Below are 19,124 nucleotides of genomic sequence, written 5' to 3' on the forward strand. Positions count from 1 at the left end.
GTCCAAGAAAAATAGGAAGACAGGCGACGTGCCAAGGACTCTGTTTATGTAGGTCATTTTACATTATGTGACTATGGAATGTTGTCACAAAACTGCATCTTGCGAAAGTTGCTTCCCTAGGCAGGTGTTACACAGAACTTTCCGTTTTGCTACTTGACACGTTAAAAATAATAATTACCATTTATCAAACACTGTACACCGGGCACTGAGCTAAGAGCTTCACGTGCATTAAATATTTGATCCCCACGATAACCTCGTGAGTGAGGTACTGCCCTATTCCCATCTGAAAACCACTGATTTTTATTTTGGTTATGATTTTGAGGGTTAGGATTTAGGGAAGGACTCTCCAGCATTCATTTCTTTAAAAAAAAAATTTTTTTTTAACATTTATTCACTTTTGAGAGACAGAGACAGAGCTCACGTGAGTGGGGGAGGGGCAGAGAGAGAGGAAGACACAGAATCTGAAGCAAGCTCCAGGCTCTGAGCCGTCAGCACAGAGCCCGACACGGGGCTCGAACTCATGAACCGCGAGATCATGACCTGAGCTGAAGTTGGATGCTCAACCGACTGAGCCACCCAGGCGCCCTGGGACCCCATTTCTTAATGAGAGAGGAGCAAGGTCATATTCCAAAAGGGCATGTAGGCTTGGAAACATAACTGCAGACATGTGTGGAAAATAGAATCTACCAAATGGTGAGTGCTTGTTTCTTTTATTTCAAAAGAAACGTTTAGAATGGCTTATAGAGAATTATGTCGCAGAGTCAAGTCTGTTCCAAGTATTGTCATCTTTTTTTTTTTTTTTATGTTTATTTTTGAGAAAGAAAGAATGTGAGCAGGGGAGAGGCAGAGAGAGAGGGAGATACAAAATCCGAAGCGGGCTCCAGGCTCCAAGCTATCAGGACAGATCCTGACCTGGGGTTCGAACTCACGAACCACGAGATCAAGACCTGAGCCAAAGTCAGACGCCTGACTGGCTGAGCCACCCGGCCCCCCCCCCAAGTATTATTATCTTATGTAGAAACATTCTGGGCTCTTGGAATCCGCTTTACCCCTGAAACTGTAAAGCATAAAGTTTTAAAAGCTGGGCCGTTCTTGTCCTGATGGCTTGGGGTTAGTGCACTGAGCAGAGGAGGGAGTCGAAGCTGATTGGGGTCTTCTCGTCTCGTACGTTCCATTGTGTTAATCAGACAGAGATGCATGGGTCTGGTGAGTCCAAGAGCACTTGAAGCAGCCGGGAGGGCTGTGATGGTTTTGTAGAGGGTAAGAAAAAGCCTCTTTTACTTAGGATTTGTGTCCTACTTTTGAAGGAGAGAAAAAAGATTTAAGTTGGCTTGCAAAATGAAGCCCGATTTAAAGCAGGAGATATAAAAATAAAACCAAGATCAAAAGGGGTGAGAAACAAATCAAAGAATAGATATCGCAAGGTGGTTGGGATCCATTAGTTAGTGCTGAATTTGCTTCTGAAGTTTTGAAGAGTTGGGGCAAGAAGAAATGTGATTGTACAGTTCACCTCCGATGAAGGAAAACAGAGAGAGCCAAACTTTCTGTTGGCACTGAATTTATCATGTGCTTTTTTTTATGGAAGGGCATCGGAGAACATAATGGACAGTGCTTTCAACTGTTCCTTTATGAAAGGCTCTGAGTGATTGTTTAAATGGATGTTTCTCATATCCACTCTATAAAAGCTGAGGGCGTAAATCTTAAGTGTGTGAAGGAGTTTCTGTAAGAAGCTGTTACTATGGAGGACAAACGTTGCTTTGTGTTGACCCAATTTGGTATATGGCTAAAACGAGAGGCTCTGGAGGAAGGGTTGGTTGATCTACACAGCAGGCCACCTCTCTCTGCAGTCAGATGCCTGAAATGAGTCTTTGGCACGAGTTGGATCCTAATCAGTTTATGGTTGAGCTGTCTGCCCAAAGTACCAGACCTCTGCGGTGTTAATTGGTGGGCGTTCCGTGGGTTTCGGCTACAAGAACAGGAGGAGGCAGAGCTGAGCCAGGCTTTTCAGTCCCAAGAACCTGATTTGCATTCTTCCCCACCAGAGGACTGTCCCCTCTTCCAGCCGTGTGCCAGCGAGGAAGGTAATTATTTTCCTTTAAAGGGAGCTGCTAATCTGCTAAGTACTTGGTAGAGACTTCAGAGTTCTGGGCCGTCCACAGGAGATAAGATTCAGATCTGCAGAACTTATGGGCGACTGTTATCAGCTGTCTGTCCGGGGTTATCTCTGGAGGCAGAGTAGCATGTGGGCCGGTGCTGGAGAGCGGGGATGTGCTCCACCGCTCTCTAGGCATGTTATCTTGGGTGCGTTGCTAAGGTTGTGAGGCTTCGGTTTTCTAGGTTTCCGTGGAACGCTGCCTACGAAGTGCTTTTAGCACAGTGACCGGCGCTCGAGTCCTCTCTACATCCTCTTGGCGGCGATAACGAGGATTTATTGGAAGGGAGGGTCAATATATAACGTACTCTTCCGCACCAAGTCCTTAACCAAGTAAGACGTGGGAGTGTGTCTCAGGGCACGGAGGGGCTAAGGATGGGGGTCCCAGAGGCAGCTGCTCCTGAGGAGAGGGGGTCGAGCTGACCACGCCCAGCCCCTTTCCTGCCCCTGCTCCCCCCAAACCCGGCAGTTCACTCTTCCTTCTCTGGGATCGGTGAGGAGGATGAAGCGAGAGAGGAAACTGCATGAGGTCGTCCAAACGTTGCTACTTTCTTCTATTAAGTGGCCGACGCTGAAAACAACCTCCCAATCATGGTCCCGTAAGGTGGGGTAGGGGGTCTCCCCCAAACAACGGGTTTTTATAAACTGTTTAAACCTCAGAGAATACGTAATTGTTACGCAGATGGCGAGAGCGGCCACTCTGACAATTAGCCAGCCGGTTCGCTGCCCCCGTAGTACCTGCTCAGTGCGAGGCAACAGAACTGGCATGGGCAGACACGGGGGCACGCCCTCTCCTGTTCCCTCTAACTCGTGCGTGCAGCCTGCCCATCTGATTAGCTCTCCCAAGTTAACAAGGCTGCAGAGCGGGTATTAGAGCTGGGCCCTGTTGCACACAGTTTGGGATTAGTGCCTCGGCTGTGATTGCCGCTCTCGTCTTCTGGGATGTTGGTGGGTTTTGAGAAAGTGTTCACAACCGGGTATGTAAGGCTGTGCACTTCGGTCCTGGTGGGGGAGCCAGGCCAGGATCCTGCTCACATGCGCGGTGCAAGACCTGAGGCTTCCAACTTCACACCTCTGGGCTCTGGGTTTTGTTTTGCTTTTTTTTTTTTTTTTTTTTTTTTCTATTTAGGAAACGTACGTGGAAATAGTACCTATATTCAAAGGTTGTTAAGATTAAGCAAGAACGCGAGGAAATGTATATGGCACGGCGTGTGGTGTATGGAAAGTCCTCAATAAATGCCGGCCGCTGTGATGCCGTGTGCTTATGTATGTGTGTAATTCCTGTTCGAGGAAAGGAGGCAATCTGTGTAAAAACGTCCAGTGCAGGCCCTATACACAGTAGGCACAAATTACCTGCTTTAACAAATGAGCCAAGGCTTGTGACAGCTTCTCATTGTGTTTGAAAGTTGTAACAAGGGAGTTCAATGACATATTGAAAAAAACAAGTCTTTCTTTGGGCAGGGGGTGGGGAGTCTATTAGAGACTGTAGCTTTGGTGAGGGGTGGCGGTGTGTATATGAGCAGAGAGCCTCGTGGAGCCAGATTAGGGAGCAGACCCTTGTTTCTAAGAATAGTAGTGATGATGTCATGCTTAGTCTGGTCTCTGTGAAAGGGCTTACAGTGTGGGTGAGTTGTTTGTTAATTTTTTAAAACTTTTTGGAATATAAATGTAAAAAAAAACTCACGCAGAAGCGGAAAGAACCATCAGCTTCAGTAATTGCCAGGAGTTTGCTAATTGTATTTTGTCTCTCTTCCCTCCCACAGACAGACAGACAGACAGACACACACACTTTTTCTGGTAGAATTTAAAGCATATCCCAGACATCATGTCATTTTGCCATTAAGTACTTTCGTGTGCATCCTTAACTGATAAGCAGGTTTTTAAACATAACCACCATTGCATTCTTAGCTGATTTCTTGATGAGATCAAGCAGGATAAATCAGTAGTGAAATGCTTATGCCACAAACGAGCATTTTTATGCAAAATATTAAATTTATTCCAATTCAGCAAACGGTTTAATATCATTTACGTACAAGGCACTACATGCCTGGCACAGAAGGAGGAATTAGGTAGCTGGTCTCTGGCCCTGGGAAGCGACGTACAGAGGGTCCATAAGACATACCTATAATAATAATCAAAGTTCAAGGCAGTGTTCAGATAAAAGGCTTGGAGAGCAGGGAGCCTGGTGGGTGTTGGGTCTCTGTGAAGGTTTGTTGAACAAGAAGCAGAGGTATGACAGGTGAATTCCAAGTAGGCGTTCTCTGGTCAGTAGAGAAGGCTATACAGAAGACGAATGTGCATGATGGAGTTCGAGGAACGGGCACAGTTCTCCACAAACAAGGTTTAAAATCGCAAAACAACAAAAAGGGAAAATTTCTATCCGTGTGCCAAAACAAAACTGAAAGAAGAACCCACCTGTACTCCCGCTGTTCTGACATAGAGGGGCCGTGTATGCCTCCTCCAGGAGTCCAAGTCCAAAGTCGGCCTGAAAGGCTGGTGGGTAGTTCACATGGCCTTTGAACATCCTTTAAATCACTGGAACCTGTGCCTTGTAAGTTCACAAGCCGAGCACCCACTTGTTTTTGTTCGTCTTTGCAGTAGGGGGGCCTAAGATTTAGTCTTAACAGAGAAGGAGACCAGCCAGTCAACGAGAATCTCCTGTCCTGCTGAACTGGACGTGCACATGCTGCAGCCCCGCTGTGCTCTGCCTTCTCTGTGTTTGGATTCATCGGGTTTAAACTGACTCACTTGGGGGTGGGGTGTGGAGTGGAACGGGGGAGTCTGTTCAGTCGTCTCTTCAACAGCCACCGAGCAGGTGTCGCAGGTGCCGAGGCAGAGGGAGCGGCAGGAAGGGAGGTAGAAAGCCTGGAAGCGTGGGAGGAGGTCAGGGAATGAGGACAGGTGTCACCCCAGGGGAATGTAGAATAGATATAAGAAGGCAGCAGGCGGTGAGGCCAGATAAATGGGGTAGACTCACACTCACGAGAGCCTCGTGTGCCAGGCTGGGGAGTGTGCCCATCACCCTGGAGGTGAGAAGGAAAGCCATGGGAAGTTTACGGTACAGATGACCTGATACCTGTGTCCGCCTGGAGGTGGGTTGATTACTTATAATAGTCTCGGCCAGAGGCAGAGAGGGCCGGGATGAGGGAGGTGTTCATGAGGCTCCCACTTTTGTTCACAGATACTTCCAGAGCACCTACTGTGTGCAGGTCCTGGAATGGGAGCAGTGTGAGGCTTAGGGCCCCTCGGAGTGGAGAGTTGGACACGGCACACGCCTTGAGCAGAGGTGACCTGGAGAGCGAATGGTGGGTGTGGCAGCAGGAACAGTAATTGGAAAGTTAGGAGGAGGAGCTGGCCGAGTCTGGAGCGGGAGTCAGCTGTGTGTGCACACGCGCGTATGTGCGAGTGTGTATGAGTGTGTGCTTACGTATGGGTGTGCATGTGTTTGTGAACGTGTGCTTGCGTATGTGTGTGCGTGCGTGTGTGTATGAGTGTGCATGTGTATGAACATGTGCTTATGTATGTGTGTGCATGCGTGTGTGTACGAGTGTGTATGTGTGTGAACGTGTGCTTATGTATGTGTGTGCGTGTGTGTAGGAGTGTGTGTATGAATGTGTGCTTACATACGTGTGCATGCATGTGTACAAGTGTGTGTGAATGTGTGCTTATGTATGTGTGCATGTGTGTGTACGAGTGTGTATGTGTATGAATGCGTGTTTGCGTATGTGTGTCCATGCATGTATGAGTTGTGTACGTGTGCGTATGAATGTGTACGTGTGTGTGTAATGTATGAATGTGTGCTTTGTGTGAGCATATGAATGTGCTTGTATATGTGAGCATGCGTGCATATATGAATGTGCGTATGTGTGTGCATGCATGTGTGAATGTGCTTGTGCATGTGTGTGCCTGCATGCATGTGTGTGCATGATATATTTGCATGCGTGTTTGTGCGCGTGTGCATTGACAGAGGCAGGTGGGGAGCGAGGTGATGGTACAAATGTGGTACGCTGGCCATGCCACGGACACAGCCACCTGAGATGCCTAGAAGCCAGCTCTGTGCTGGTGTTCGGGTCTGAGCCTAAGGAGGAACCCAGGGGAGCAGCTGGGTTCCAGTATCCAGGGAATGAGCTGTGGGGGGGCCTTGTGGTCTGACCACAGATGTCACTGCTTCTCTACCATCCGTCTTTCATGGTAATTTTAATAGCTTTATTTTCAGCATGCCTTTGGAGTAATATGCTCAGGGAAAGAAAGTAAACCAGCAAGGACTGAAGGGCTTATTAAAAAAAATATTTTGGGGGGGGGGTGCCTGGGTGCTCAGTCAGGCGTCCGACTTCAACTCAGGTCATGATCTCATGGTTCGTGGGTTCAAACCCCTGCGTCGGGCTCTGTGCTGACAGCTCGGAGCCTGGAGCCTGCTTTGGATTCTGTGTCTGCCTCTCTCTCTGCTTCTCCCCCACTCATGCTCTGTCTCTCTCTCAAAAATAAACAAACATTAAAAACGTTAATTTAAAAAAATTAAAAAAAATTTTTTTTAAGTTTGTTTATTTTTGAGAGAAAAAGAGCATGAATGGGAAGGGCAGAGAGAAAGAGGGAGACACAGAATCTGAAGCAGGCTCCAGGCTCCGAGCTGTCAGCACAGAACCTGACGCGGGGCTCGAACCCATGAACTGTGAGATCATGACCTGAGCCGAAGTCGGACGCTTAACCGACTGAGCCCCCCAGGTGCCCCCTGAAGGGCTTATTTTTAAGAGCTGGTGACTGCTAAGGAAACAGAAGAAAAATCCGACAGCTTGCTTCTTGGCCATTTGGATGGTGCTGGTCATCCAGGCTTAGGTGACGGCATGCGGAGGGGAGCTGCCTCTGTGGGTGAGATTCCTGGTGATGGTGCCATACCGGTGTCGTTGCCAGGCACGACATTCCGTGATGCTACAGGTCATTGTGCCAGTCAGTGGGAGTGAGAAAATAGTTTCGAAGACGGAACGTGGTTCATCCGGGAGGCGAGGCTGTCCTTGAAAGGCGTTAGAAAGGATATGGCCCTGGGTTCAGATCCCACTTTGGAGCTGTATGGGCACGTGACTGACCTCTTTAAAGCTCTGCTTCCTCAGATATGAGCTGGGAATGGTGAATGGTAGTTCGCCAATATGCACATGTGTCCGTATATATACGTATATGTGTGTGTGCATGGGCATACACGTGCCAGGCACCAGTGTAAAGCACTTTTATGTATATTTTAACTCCTTTATTAAAAAACATTTTATTTTTAAGTGATCTCTATACCCAACGTGGGGCTCGAACTTACAACCCTGAGATCAAGAGTCACACGCTCTACCGACAGAGCCAGCCGCGTGCAGCCTGTATAGTTTAACTCTTAGTCCTCACAAGCAGCGTTGCGAGCCAGTAACTGCTACTATCTCTATTTTTATAGGTGAGGCACCAGAGAGGTTAAGTAGTCTGCCCAAGTGCACAGCAAGTAGATGGCCAAGCCAGGATTCGAACGGTCTGCCTCCGGATCCCTGGCTCTTCACCACTGCCCTTTACTGCCTCAGTTTGTTGTTCTGGTTAACATGAAACTACATGAAGGGTCTTCGTGTTCTGCTCGTAATGGGGGTGGGATCCGTGCATGGCAGTGGCTTCTCCTGCCGTGTCACGAGCACTCTTGGTGTGGCTCTCCAGGTCAGTCCTGACAGAGCAGTGCGATCTTGCCATGCGCCCAGCCAGTCCACTGCTGTCCTTGCCGCGCGAGAGGAACCTGGTTGTCCTGTCTGCGCTCAGGTAGCTCTGGCAAAGTCTGCCAGGAGGAAAGGGTCTGAAGCCTGGGATGTAGGGTAATCTGGGAAGGTCTTAGGCACGGGACGGTGTAAAGGCATTTGGGTGGTATTTATTCCACAGGCGGTGTCATTGCCAAGGCAGCGTGGGGTGCCGGCCCTGTGCCCAGGAGGCAGGACACCCCCCAGCTGTGCGACTCTAGCACATTCACCTGTCCGATGAGGAGGCAGCGTGGCGTGCTGGCAGCCCATGCTGTTTCCGCAACCTCCACCCCGCGGCACGGCATGCTCCCGTTGGTGCACCAGGTCTCCTTGGTTTAACTTTATATGCCACAGGGCCTACCCTCACTTGCAATGAAATGCTTGTGAAGATGCCATTTGAAGGCGTTAGGATTTTGCGTTCTTTCCATTTCCTGGCCACTGAATCATTCTTGGAGAAGTCATGATGTTACACATTTTATTAGAGGTGTAAATCACAGAACAGTTCCTTGACCTCAGCAGTTTATAATCTGAATGAGTCATCAATAAAAGCAACGTTAAATAAAACTAAACTGTTTGGGGCGATGGGAATAAAGATCGCCGTAGCAGATGGAAAGTTCCCTTTAGGGAGAATTAGTTTTCTCCTGGCGGACCATATGCCACAAGAGAAGAATGTGACTTTCTGTAAAAGCCAGGCAGCACGCATTGATTGAGTGCCCGCTGCATACAAGGCTGTGTATCTGGCACTCGGGGAGGAGATCTTCAACGGTAATAACAGGGACGCTGCTGTACGAGCGTACCTCCACGGCTTATGGGAGCAGGGAGAAAGGGTGCCACACTCTGGGGACCCTGAAGGCGGACACAGAGGAGGGTACAGTGAAGGATGAGTGGAAGTTTGCAGGGCGGTCAGGAGGAGACGGCCACTGCCAGCAGGTGACCACAGTGGTGTGACACGGTGTGGGGGCTGGAGAACCTCAGATCGTTGAGAATGACCCGAGGAGGGGGTGGAAGGCCACAGAGAGGTTCTAATGCCAGTTCCTTGGCAAGTGTGGAGGAAGGCCTTGGGGACAGCAGAGACAGAAACGTGGAGTGGTAAAAATGGATGAGATGGGTGCAGCGAACCTCCGAGGAAGGAGGGTTTTCACACGAGGGGAGAATAAAAGTGAGAGGGCTGTGACGGCAGTCAGGGGACGCCAGGAGGGCGCTGGCTTCCCTACCACCCCCGGCAGAACGTGCACCTGGCAGGGAAGTGGCGTGGTCCCAAGAGAGCCCGCTCTGCTCTCCCGTGTGCGGGAACTATGTGGGAGAGTCACGTGGGGCAGCGAAGACAGTGTCGTGTGGGGAGGCTGTACTGACTACTGAACACACTGAGTGGAAAAAAGTCAGAGGACCAGGAAAGTGAGGATGAGAATCTGCAGGACGAATGGTGACCTGAGGGCCTTGCCTTTGGAGCCTGGCCAAGGGTGGCAGGAACCAGGCCAGGGTGGGGATCGGCCTCGAGTGCTGGAATGCACTCTGGGATGGGGTGTTCCCATGCTGCTCCATTGGGGGCTTTGGAGCTCTGTCGGCACAGCCTGGCAGGCTGGCTTTACCAGGCAAAACCTCGGTAGAGCATGAGCACTGAGCCTCTCGGCTCCCTCGCGGAAGACCGACCTGCTGGGGTAACTGACACAGCCCCTGAGCTTATGGAAAGGTCAGGACTCTGATTACAGGCATTTATTTGGCTTCTGGCCTTGGGAGGTTTCCCGGGTGGCAGCGTTGTGCAAGTTTTGCAGGAACTGACTCTAGATCCTTCCTCTCCAGCGCAAAGACTTTGATTCCCTTCACTGTTGTCGGTAGGATGGGCATTTGACAGTCAGGACGGGAGTAGCGCTTGTCTCGTTCTTTTTGCTAATTCTTAGTATGTTGCTGTCTGGTTTTATTTATCCTGCCCCTTCCCCCTACCTCTCTCCCTCTCGTTCAGAACCAGACTATCAGGTGTACCTGAATGCTTCTAAGGTCCCCGAGTTTTCAGACGACCTCACGGAGCTGGAGTGCCGCATAGTGGACATGAAGAGCTTGCAGGCCAGCGTCCGTTTCACGGTGTCCTGGTACTACAGGGTGAACCGGCGCAGCGATGACCTGGTGGCCAGCGAGCTGCTTGCAGTCATGAACGGGGACTGGACGCTGAAGTACGGAGACCGGAGCAAGCAGCGGGCCCAGGACGGAGACTTTATTTTTTCTAAGGAGCGTACGGACACGTTCAGTTTCCGAATCCAAAGGACCACAGAGGAAGACCGAGGCAGTTATTACTGTGCTGTGTCCGCGTGGACCAAACAGCGTAACGACAGCTGGGTCAAGAGCAAGGACGTCTTCTCCAAACCCGTCAACATATTTTGGGCATCGGAAGGTAGGCGCGTTAGTCTTGTTCAGGGACGGCCCGTTTTCTCGTTCGGGCCCGGGTCATCCCACTGCGCGTTTTTACGTGCCCGGCCCACCTGCAGGCTCCCTTGCCGCCAGGAAGCCCAGAGAATGCAAACTCGAGCGACTACTGCATTTATCAACAGCGTGAACCCCTTCAAGAGGCTGATGCTCGAGGAGGCTCAGTCCCGGGGAGAGAGCTGGGGCTGGGTGGGTGGTAGACGCTCATCTCGTAGGTGCCCGCAGTGTGGAGGGGCTCTGCCCTTGACACTTGCTCTGCTGGGTGGTCTGGGGTGTCTCGGGTGGGTTCGTGTCTGCGAGTTCCTGCTGGATGCAGGCACGTTTGCGGTGCCACAGATGAAAGGGCAGCCACGGGCCACTGCACCTGCCCCTGAGGCGTCAGTCATCCATTCAGAGAGATTGTTTCTGGGGAGAGGTGACAAGAACTTGGGGGAAGCCATTTTGTCTGCCTTGGGACGCCCGACTCATCAAGTCCTTCACTGCAGGGAGCCCAGGCTTCCTAGGTCCCCCTCGTGCCCGAGGTGTTACGTACCACATGCCTTTCGACACACCTCAGTTGACTGGTTGCCACCCCCTCCGTACTACACGCCCCCCCGAACCCAAACAGGACCCTCTCAGACGCCGTGGGATCTCCTGTTGCCTGAAGCTCAGCTTGGAACATTCCTTTCTCTTCCCACCTGAAACATGACCAGCCTCGCTCTGTCCCCTGAGGCCGCTGTTTCCCCTGGGGTCTCCTGAGTAGAGGGGTTTCCTCCCCACACTCCTTCTACAGCAGGGCCTGTTCATCAGCTCATGCCACCCCCTCACTGGACTCCTGGTCCTCATTCCTTCTGGGAAGGGGGGCACTTTTGTTTCACGGCCACACGCTCCAGTCCTCTTACTGACTTGCTAGCTTCTCTCTGCGTACAGCGCTGGCCCACACTTTGGATGCACATTGCAAACACCCGCGGAGCTTCCAAAAAACCCTGATGCCTGGGACGCCTGGGTGGCTCAATCGGTGAAGCGTCCGACTTCGGCTCAGGTCATGATCTCGCGGTCCGTGAGTTCGAGCCCCGCTGTCTGTGCTGACAGCTTGGAGCCTGGAACCTGCTTCGGATTCTGTCTCCCTCTCTCTGCGCCTCCCCCACTCATGCTCTGTCTCTGTCTCTTTCTCTCTCTTTGTCAAAAATAAATAAACATTAAAAAAAAAAAATACCCTGATACTTAAGTCCCCCAAGGGGTCCTGTCTTAATTGGCCTGAGGGTATATGCAGTCTGGGCTTTGGAATTTTTTTTTTTTTTCAACGTTTTTATTTATTTTTGGGACAGAGAGAGACAGAGCATGAACGGGGGAGGGGCAGAGAGAGAGGGAGACACAGAATCGGAAACAGGCTCCAGGCTCTGAGCCATCAGCCCAGAGCCTGACGCGGGGCTCGAACTCCCGGACCGCGAGATCGTGACCTGGCTGAAGTCGGACGCTTAACCGACTGCGCCACCCAGGCGCCCCTGGGCTTTGGAATTTTTAAATGCTACCAAGCCACTTCTCCTATGTGGCCAGGGTGGAAAAGCCTGGTGAAGATAAACTTTTCTGTCTCAGTCCCCTGCCCTCCTCCCGAGTCATCGTGTCCTCTGTGTGGCTTGGTCATTTCCTCCCACTTTCACACCCTACACTAGACCATCTGAGTTGTGATCACCAAAAACCTTCCGCGCCCTCCATTCCAGGCATTCTGTTCAATAAACACACCTTCCGTTTCTTCCCACCACCCCCTCCAGTACTCCCGAATCAGCCCTTTAATCCTACCGGACCGGCAGTCCATGACCTTGTATGTGCTGGCCTTCATTTCTCTCTCCTGTCATAGCACCACTTGTCAAGGGCAGTCCAGTCTACACCTGTTGCCCTGTGTCATCTTTTTTTTTTTTTTAATTTTGAGACAGAGAGAGAGCATAAGCAGGGGAGGGGCAGAGAGAGAGGGAGACACAGAATCCGAAGCAGGCTCCAGGCTCCGAGCTGTCAGCACAGAGCCTGACGCGGGGCTCAAACTCACGGACTGTGAGATCATGACCTGAGCTGAGGTCGGACACTTCACAGACTGAGCCACCCAGGTGCCCCTGCCCATTTTTTAATAGCCCTTGCTTTCATTCTGAGGTATGTCCGGGGGTAGAAAGGAGAGGGGAGATGTGCAGTCACCTCGCTTAGATTCCCAGCCAGCCGTCACCGCCCCCTTGCACGCTGAGCTCCCTTTTGCCCTGCTCTGGTTTTGCATGGGCCAGTTCAAAGCCGCCTGCTCTCCCCCCTACCTGCATTTGTCATTGGACAGAAACATTTAAACGTGTGGGCTGGCTTCTCTTTAAAATCTCGGATCCTTTATGGCAACGGAGCTCTCAACGCTGCCTGGCGATCATTCTGCATTTCCCTAATCTGTTCACTTCCCTCCTCTCCACAGTGATTATTGCATACCACCTTCTCTGCAATCCTCCTCTCCCAGCCTTACCCTCAGCTGTTTGCCCTGCTTTCTCTTTGCCTAAAGAAGCAGAAACCATCAGAGGAGAATCTCCCCACGCCCGCCCCCAGCCCAGGTCCTAGCAAAGGGCAGCTTCTCCCACCGGTCAGGCATGTGGCTCCCCCCCTCTTCTGTTGTCAACATTATTACAATTTCCAGCCCTTTCCTGTTGACCTATAAATGTACTGTTAGACCCCTTGATTTTTACTTTTGTATTTTATGAAGTACCTTTTTTAATATTTATTTTTGAGAGTGGCGGTAGGGGTGAGGGGGGGGAGCAGAGAGAGAGGGAGACAAGTTCCGAAGCAGGCTCCACGCTGTCAGCACAAAGCTTCACGTGGGGCTTGAACTCACGAACCATGAGATCGTGACCTGAGCTGAAGTGGGATGCTCAACCAACTGAGACACCCAGAGGTCCCTTTAAAGGAATTTTTTTTAAGCTTATGTATTTATTTTGAGAGAGAGCATGCATGCATGTGCATGTGCAGGTGCAGGGGAGGGGCAGAGAGAGACAGAGAGAGAGAGAGAGAGAGAGAGAGAGAATGAATCCCAAGCAGGCTCCATCCTTAGTGTGGAGCCTGACTCTGGGGCTTGAACCCACGAACTGTGAGATCATGACCTGAGCCGAAATCAAGAGTTAAATGCTTAACTGTGTCACCCAGGTGCCCCTATAGAGTAATTTTGATCTCACTTCACCCTCCATCTTTCCGTTCCCCAAGCCCCTTGGCCCCCACTCACTGCTCTTTCTTTCGTTTTTTTTTCAACGTTTATTTATTTTTGGGACAGAGAGACAGAGCATGAATGGGGGAGGGGCAGAGATAGAGGGAGACACAGAATCAGAAGCAGGCTCCAGGCTCTGAGCCATCAGCCCAGAGCCCGACGCGGGGCTCGAACTCACGGACCGAGATCGCGAGATCGCGACCTGAGCTGAAGTCTGACGCTTAACCGACTGAGCCACCCAGGCGCCCCTCTTTCGTTTTATAGCCAAAGCATTTGATTTGTCTGTACTGGGTGTCTCCAGTTCCTTTTTTCCTGTTCCTTCTGGCACCTGCCCTGATCAGGCTTTTGTCCCCGGTCCTCATGTTAAGATCGCTAGTGATTGACATACTGCACAATCCACTTGTTGGCTGTCCTACTTGACTTAGGATTTAGTGCCGGTGATCATTCCCTCCTCCCAGAAGTACTTTGGTTTTTCCTTGGCCGTGGGACGCCATCCTCTCTGGTCTTCCCTTGGCTTTGGGACAGTGTCCTCCCTAGGCTTCCCTCCTCCCTCACAGCTCTTCCTTCTCCGCCTCCTTTGCTGGCTCGTCTTCATTTTCTCACACATTATCCCCCGCTAACCATACTGTATATTTTATTTATTTTGTTCCTCTTCCTCTGCTAGCATATAAGGCATTCTTTGTTTATCGCCAGTACCTGGATTATGGGAGGCTCTAAGTACTTGGGTAATTAATCAGTGGATTACCAAACTCATGGGAGAACCAAGAAAGAATGTAGGTGGCTCCGTGGGACCTCAGGAACCGGTGACACTGGACAGACACTATATAACACACGTGTTCTGCCTAATAGGTTTGGTGCTCCTGCAAAAACCCAATATAAAAATTTCAGTTTCTAGCTAGGCAGATTATAGAATTAATAATCTTATTAAAGGATAAAAAGAATATGTTTAATTCATTTATTCATCCACTCAACCAATACTGAAGTACCTTCCGCGTGCCTGACATTGAGCTGTCATAATATAGATGACTCCTAATGTGTATATGCTTAGGGATTTCTGTTTTCACAGAGAAGCAGGGAGTAACGTGCTTAAACGTAAAGTTGGTGTAGCCATGGACACTCGCCCAAAATGTTAAAACAGTGTCTCTGTGGGAAGGACTAGTGTTCCAGTCACTTGAGTAATAACCCCATTCTGACCGAGAGCATCGTATGATGAAACAGAAAGAACCCATTTCTCCCTTGCTCCACTCCTCCCAGCGGACTCTCCCTCACCCAGCAGAACCTCAGGGGAGGGCAGGCAACTGGCGTGGCCTAGAGTCCCCCTTGGGTGGTGGGTTCAACCACGTCTCCTCCCGTCCTCTAAGCGTGAGCTCTGCCTCCTGTCCTTGAGGGCACCGCAAGTCTCCCAGATTCCCTCACGCCCACCAAATCGTTCCAGACTCTTCTGCTTCATCCAGCATGGTGGCCTGTAGCCTGCTTCCAGATCCGTGTGGTTTTCTTTCCGGGTTTCCGGATTTTCTTAAGTGCTGTCGTGCGGCAGTTTGCACGTAAATTCCAACTCCCCCGTCATTGTGCACTCAGACATACGTCCATTTTAACCAGGCCTGTTGGAAATCACCTCTTTCTGGTGCTTCGTTCCAGATTCCGTGCTTGTGGTGAAGGCAAGGCAGCCAAAGCCTTTCTTTGCCGCAGGAAATACATTTGAGATGACGTGCAAAGTGTCTTCCAAGAATATTAAGTCGCCGCGGTACTCTGTCCTCATCACCGCTGAGAAGCCTGTTGGGGACCTCTCCAGCCCCAATGAAACCAAGTACATCATCTCCCTGGACCAGGATTCCGTGGTGAAGCTGGAGAACTGGACAGACGCCTCGCGGGTGGATGGCGTTGTGCTCGAGAAGGTGCAGGAAGATGAGTTTCGCTATCGAATGTACCAGACTCAGGTGTCGGATGCGGGGCTGTACCGCTGCGTGGTGACAGCCTGGTCTCCTGTCCGGGGCAGCCTGTGGCGAGAAGCAGCAACCAGTCTGTCCAACCCTATTGAGATCGACTTCCAGACTGCTGGTGAGTAGGGAGCCCTGTTGAACCTCACACTGAACCAGAGAGACCCTAGGATCTTGATCCAGTGGCTTACTTTTTTTTTTTAAATGGCTTTCTTTATTGAGGTGTGATTCACGTGCCATACAGTTTACCCATTCAGAGGGCATAATTCAGTGGCTTTGAGGACAGTCACAGTTGTGCAGCCATCACCACAGTCGATTGGAGAACATTTTCCTCATACGCCTGCAGAAATCCTGCACCCCTCTGCTGACACCCTTCAATCCCTAGCCTCCCAGCAAGCACTCCCCTTCTTTCTGTCTCTATAAACGTACCCGTTCTGGACACTTTACGTTAATGGAATATAATATATGGTCTTCATGTCTTTTTTTTTTTTCCACCTTAACTTAGGGTTTTCTGTTTTTTGTTTGCCTGTATTCTTAATTGTTAAACAGTGTCCTCAAGGATATCCATGTTGTAGCAGGTATCAGTAATTCATCCATTTTTATGGCTGAATAATACTCCAGTGTGCAGAGACACGACGTTTTGTTTGTTTATCAGCTTGTGGCCATTCGGGTGTTTTCTAGTTCCTGGACCATTGCGAATAATCCTTGTGAACATTCGTGTATCAGTTTTTGTGTGTAAAAACTACCTTTTTTTTTTTTTAAATAGATGAACCCAAACTCAGCTATTTTAGAACCTTTAGAGAACACGGTGGAGTACAAAGAGAAGAGGGAGCTGAACCCCCAGAGGGGTTGTAAATGGCTTGCCAGAAGTGCAAGGTTCAGAGCCAAGACCCCCGTGGCATCCAGCCCCATAGCTTTCACTCTTTAGTGGGTCTTTAGGGGTCCCCAGGACTGAAGGTGATGGGCACTAGTTTTGGTCCAACTTACAGAGCAGTATTTCCCCGTAGGGGGTGAGCTTCTGACCTTATGCCTCCCCTTGCTTTGGGACTGGAGAAAGATTTCCCGTCAGTTAATTGAGTTACCAGAGCTGTGGTGGTATGGATGAATGAATGTACCTGTCACCAGTTCGTTAGGAATAGTTATTGGTGGTGTTCATGTATGGGAAGATCAGTTAAAACAAGGGCATTTTTGTATCTATTTCCGACTTGATTTTATCTTTGGTTAAGTAGAATGTTTTTATGCCTGTAAGGTGGAAAGGTCCACTTTTTTTTTTTTTTTTAATGGCATGGATACATAGAGAAATGTTTCTTTTTCATCTGTGTAATTCATGAAGCTCTTCTGAAATCTCTGCCTATGTGTGTGCATTTTGGTAGGTAGGTCAGTTAAAAGTTTTTGATCCCCAGTTTTGTTTAGGATATCAAGGTGAACGATCATCATTTGTGAGTTTAATGTTGAATGTTTTCAGTCAATCTCCCATGGATCCCAGGGAGAAATTTTTGAACGTGTACATTTATACTCACCTGTAAAAATTCAAGTGTTAATTGAATCAGCATAGTGAATATGAGATATTTGTTGAATTAAATGATTACCTTTTATATTAAAAGTAAACTAGACCTTAAAGTTTATTTTTTTCTGTTAAAGTTTTTTTTTTTTAGTATTATTTTGTATTAACATAAACTTTAATACTATAATGAAATTATCTTGGGGCACCTGGGTGGCTCACTTGGTTAAGCATCCGACTCTTGATTTTGGCTCACGTCATGATCTCATGGTTCCTGAGTTTGAGCCCTGTGTTGACATCAGACGCTGTGTTGATAGCTGACAGTATGGAGCCTACTTGGGATTCATTCTCTCTCTCTGTCACTCTCTCAAAATAAATTTAAAAAAAACTTAAAAAAATTGTCTTCTGGCATCTTCTAATCCGTTAACCTTTAGGTTACTGAAGAGGAAATACTGATTTAAACCCTGAGATTTGGAAAGAGCAGAGAGCACAAGTTTCTTTTGTTGTGTATTTGCTTGTTTGTTTTTTTAATAATAGCTTTATTGAATTACAGTTAACACATTGGAAAAGTCACCCATGTGAACTGTACAATTGAGTAGTTTTTAGTATATTCACAGAGTTGTGCAACTGTCCACAATCTCTTCCGGAATTTTTCATCGCTCCAGAAAGAAACTCGACTCATTAGTACTCCCCGCCCCCACCCCCAGCCCCCCGCAGCCACTGATCTTTCTGTCTCTGTAGAGTTGCCTCCTCTGGACATTTCACATAAATTGAATCACATATGTGGACATTTGTGCCTGGCTTCTTTCATTTTACATGATGTTTTCAAGCGTCCATGTTAGGGCATGTGCCATTGCTTCATTCCTTTTCGTGGCTGAATAGTATTCCATTGTGTGGACGTCCCACATTTTGTTTATCCATTCGTCTGTTGATGGACATTAAGTTGTTTCCACTCTTTGGCTACTGTGAATCATGCTGGCATAAACTTTAGCGTACAAGATTTTGGATGGACACGAGGGTTCATTTCTCACTGAGGAGTGATGCTGGGTCATATGGTAGCTCTCTTTAACTCTGAGGAACTGCCATGTTTGTTTTCCAAAGCAGCCGCTCAGTTTTATATTCCCACCGGCAATGTGTGACGGTTCTAAGTGTTCCGCATCCTCACCAACCCTGGTATTCTCCATCTTTTCCAGAAGAGCCAACCTGGTGGGTGTGTGAAGTAGTATTTTATTGTGGCTTTAATTTGCATTTCCCCAATGACTGTTGATGTTAGGCATCCTTTCGTGTAGTTATTGGTCATATGTGTATCTTCTCTGGAGAAATGTCTGTTCAGATTGTTTACTCATTTTTAAATTGAGTTATTTATCTTTTTATCATTGGTTAGTTGCGTTTTTCATACGGTCTGGATACGAGCCCCTTCACAGATACATTGTTTAAAAATACCTTCTCCCCGTCTGTGGGTAGTCTTTTCACTTTGTTGATGGTATCCCTCGAAGCATGCAACCTTTCAATTTTGATGAAGTCCAATTTAGTTTTTTCTTTTTTTGTTTATGTTTTTGGTGTCTTGTCCAAGTAACGATTTCCTGATCCAAGGTTGTCAAGATTTATGGTTCTGTTTTCTTCTAACAGTTTTACGTTTCAACTCTTAACATTTAGGGCTATGATCCATTTTAGTTAATTTTTGTGTGTGGCAGGGGAAGGGATTCGGTTTTGCCTTGTTACATGTGAAGAGCCAGCTGTTTTTGCACCATCTGTTGAATAGCCTCTTCTTTCCCCCTTGACTTGTCTTGGCACACTTGTCAAGAATCATTTACCCATAAGTCTAAGGGTTTTTTTAGACTCTCAGTTATATAACATTGCTTTGTATGTCTGTTCCTATACCAGTACCACATTGTTTGATTACTGAGCTGTGAGGTAAGTTTTGAAATCAAGAAATACAAGCCTTCCCAACTTTGTTCTTTTTCAAGATTGTTTTGGCTTTTCTAGGTCCCTTGCATATCTATATGAATTTTAGGATCACCCATTAATGTCTGCAAAAATGACAGCTGGGACTTTCATAGGACTTCTGTTGAATCTGTAGATCAGTTTGGAGAGTATTGCCATATAACAGTACTGCCTTCCAATCCATGAACATGGTACATGTTTTTATTTATTTAGGCCTTCTTTAATT

The 19,124-nt window shown here is 48.6% G+C and overlaps 1 protein-coding gene across 1 annotated transcript in view; it reads left to right on the top strand.

Moving 5' to 3' along the window:
- Positions 1-19,124, top strand: part of PTGFRN (prostaglandin F2 receptor inhibitor) — an 85,419-nt gene that overhangs the window by 53,023 nt on the left and 13,272 nt on the right. The window contains exons 5-6 of the mRNA XM_023259040.2: positions 9,860-10,285; positions 15,155-15,574. Of these exons, the coding sequence (XP_023114808.1) occupies positions 9,860-10,285; positions 15,155-15,574 (846 nt within the window). The remainder of the gene's footprint in view (positions 1-9,859; positions 10,286-15,154; positions 15,575-19,124) is intronic.

The sequence above is a fragment of the Felis catus genome, chromosome C1, assembly GCF_018350175.1.
Source record: "Felis catus isolate Fca126 chromosome C1, F.catus_Fca126_mat1.0, whole genome shotgun sequence".
NCBI classification, from domain to species: domain Eukaryota; kingdom Metazoa; phylum Chordata; class Mammalia; order Carnivora; family Felidae; genus Felis; species Felis catus.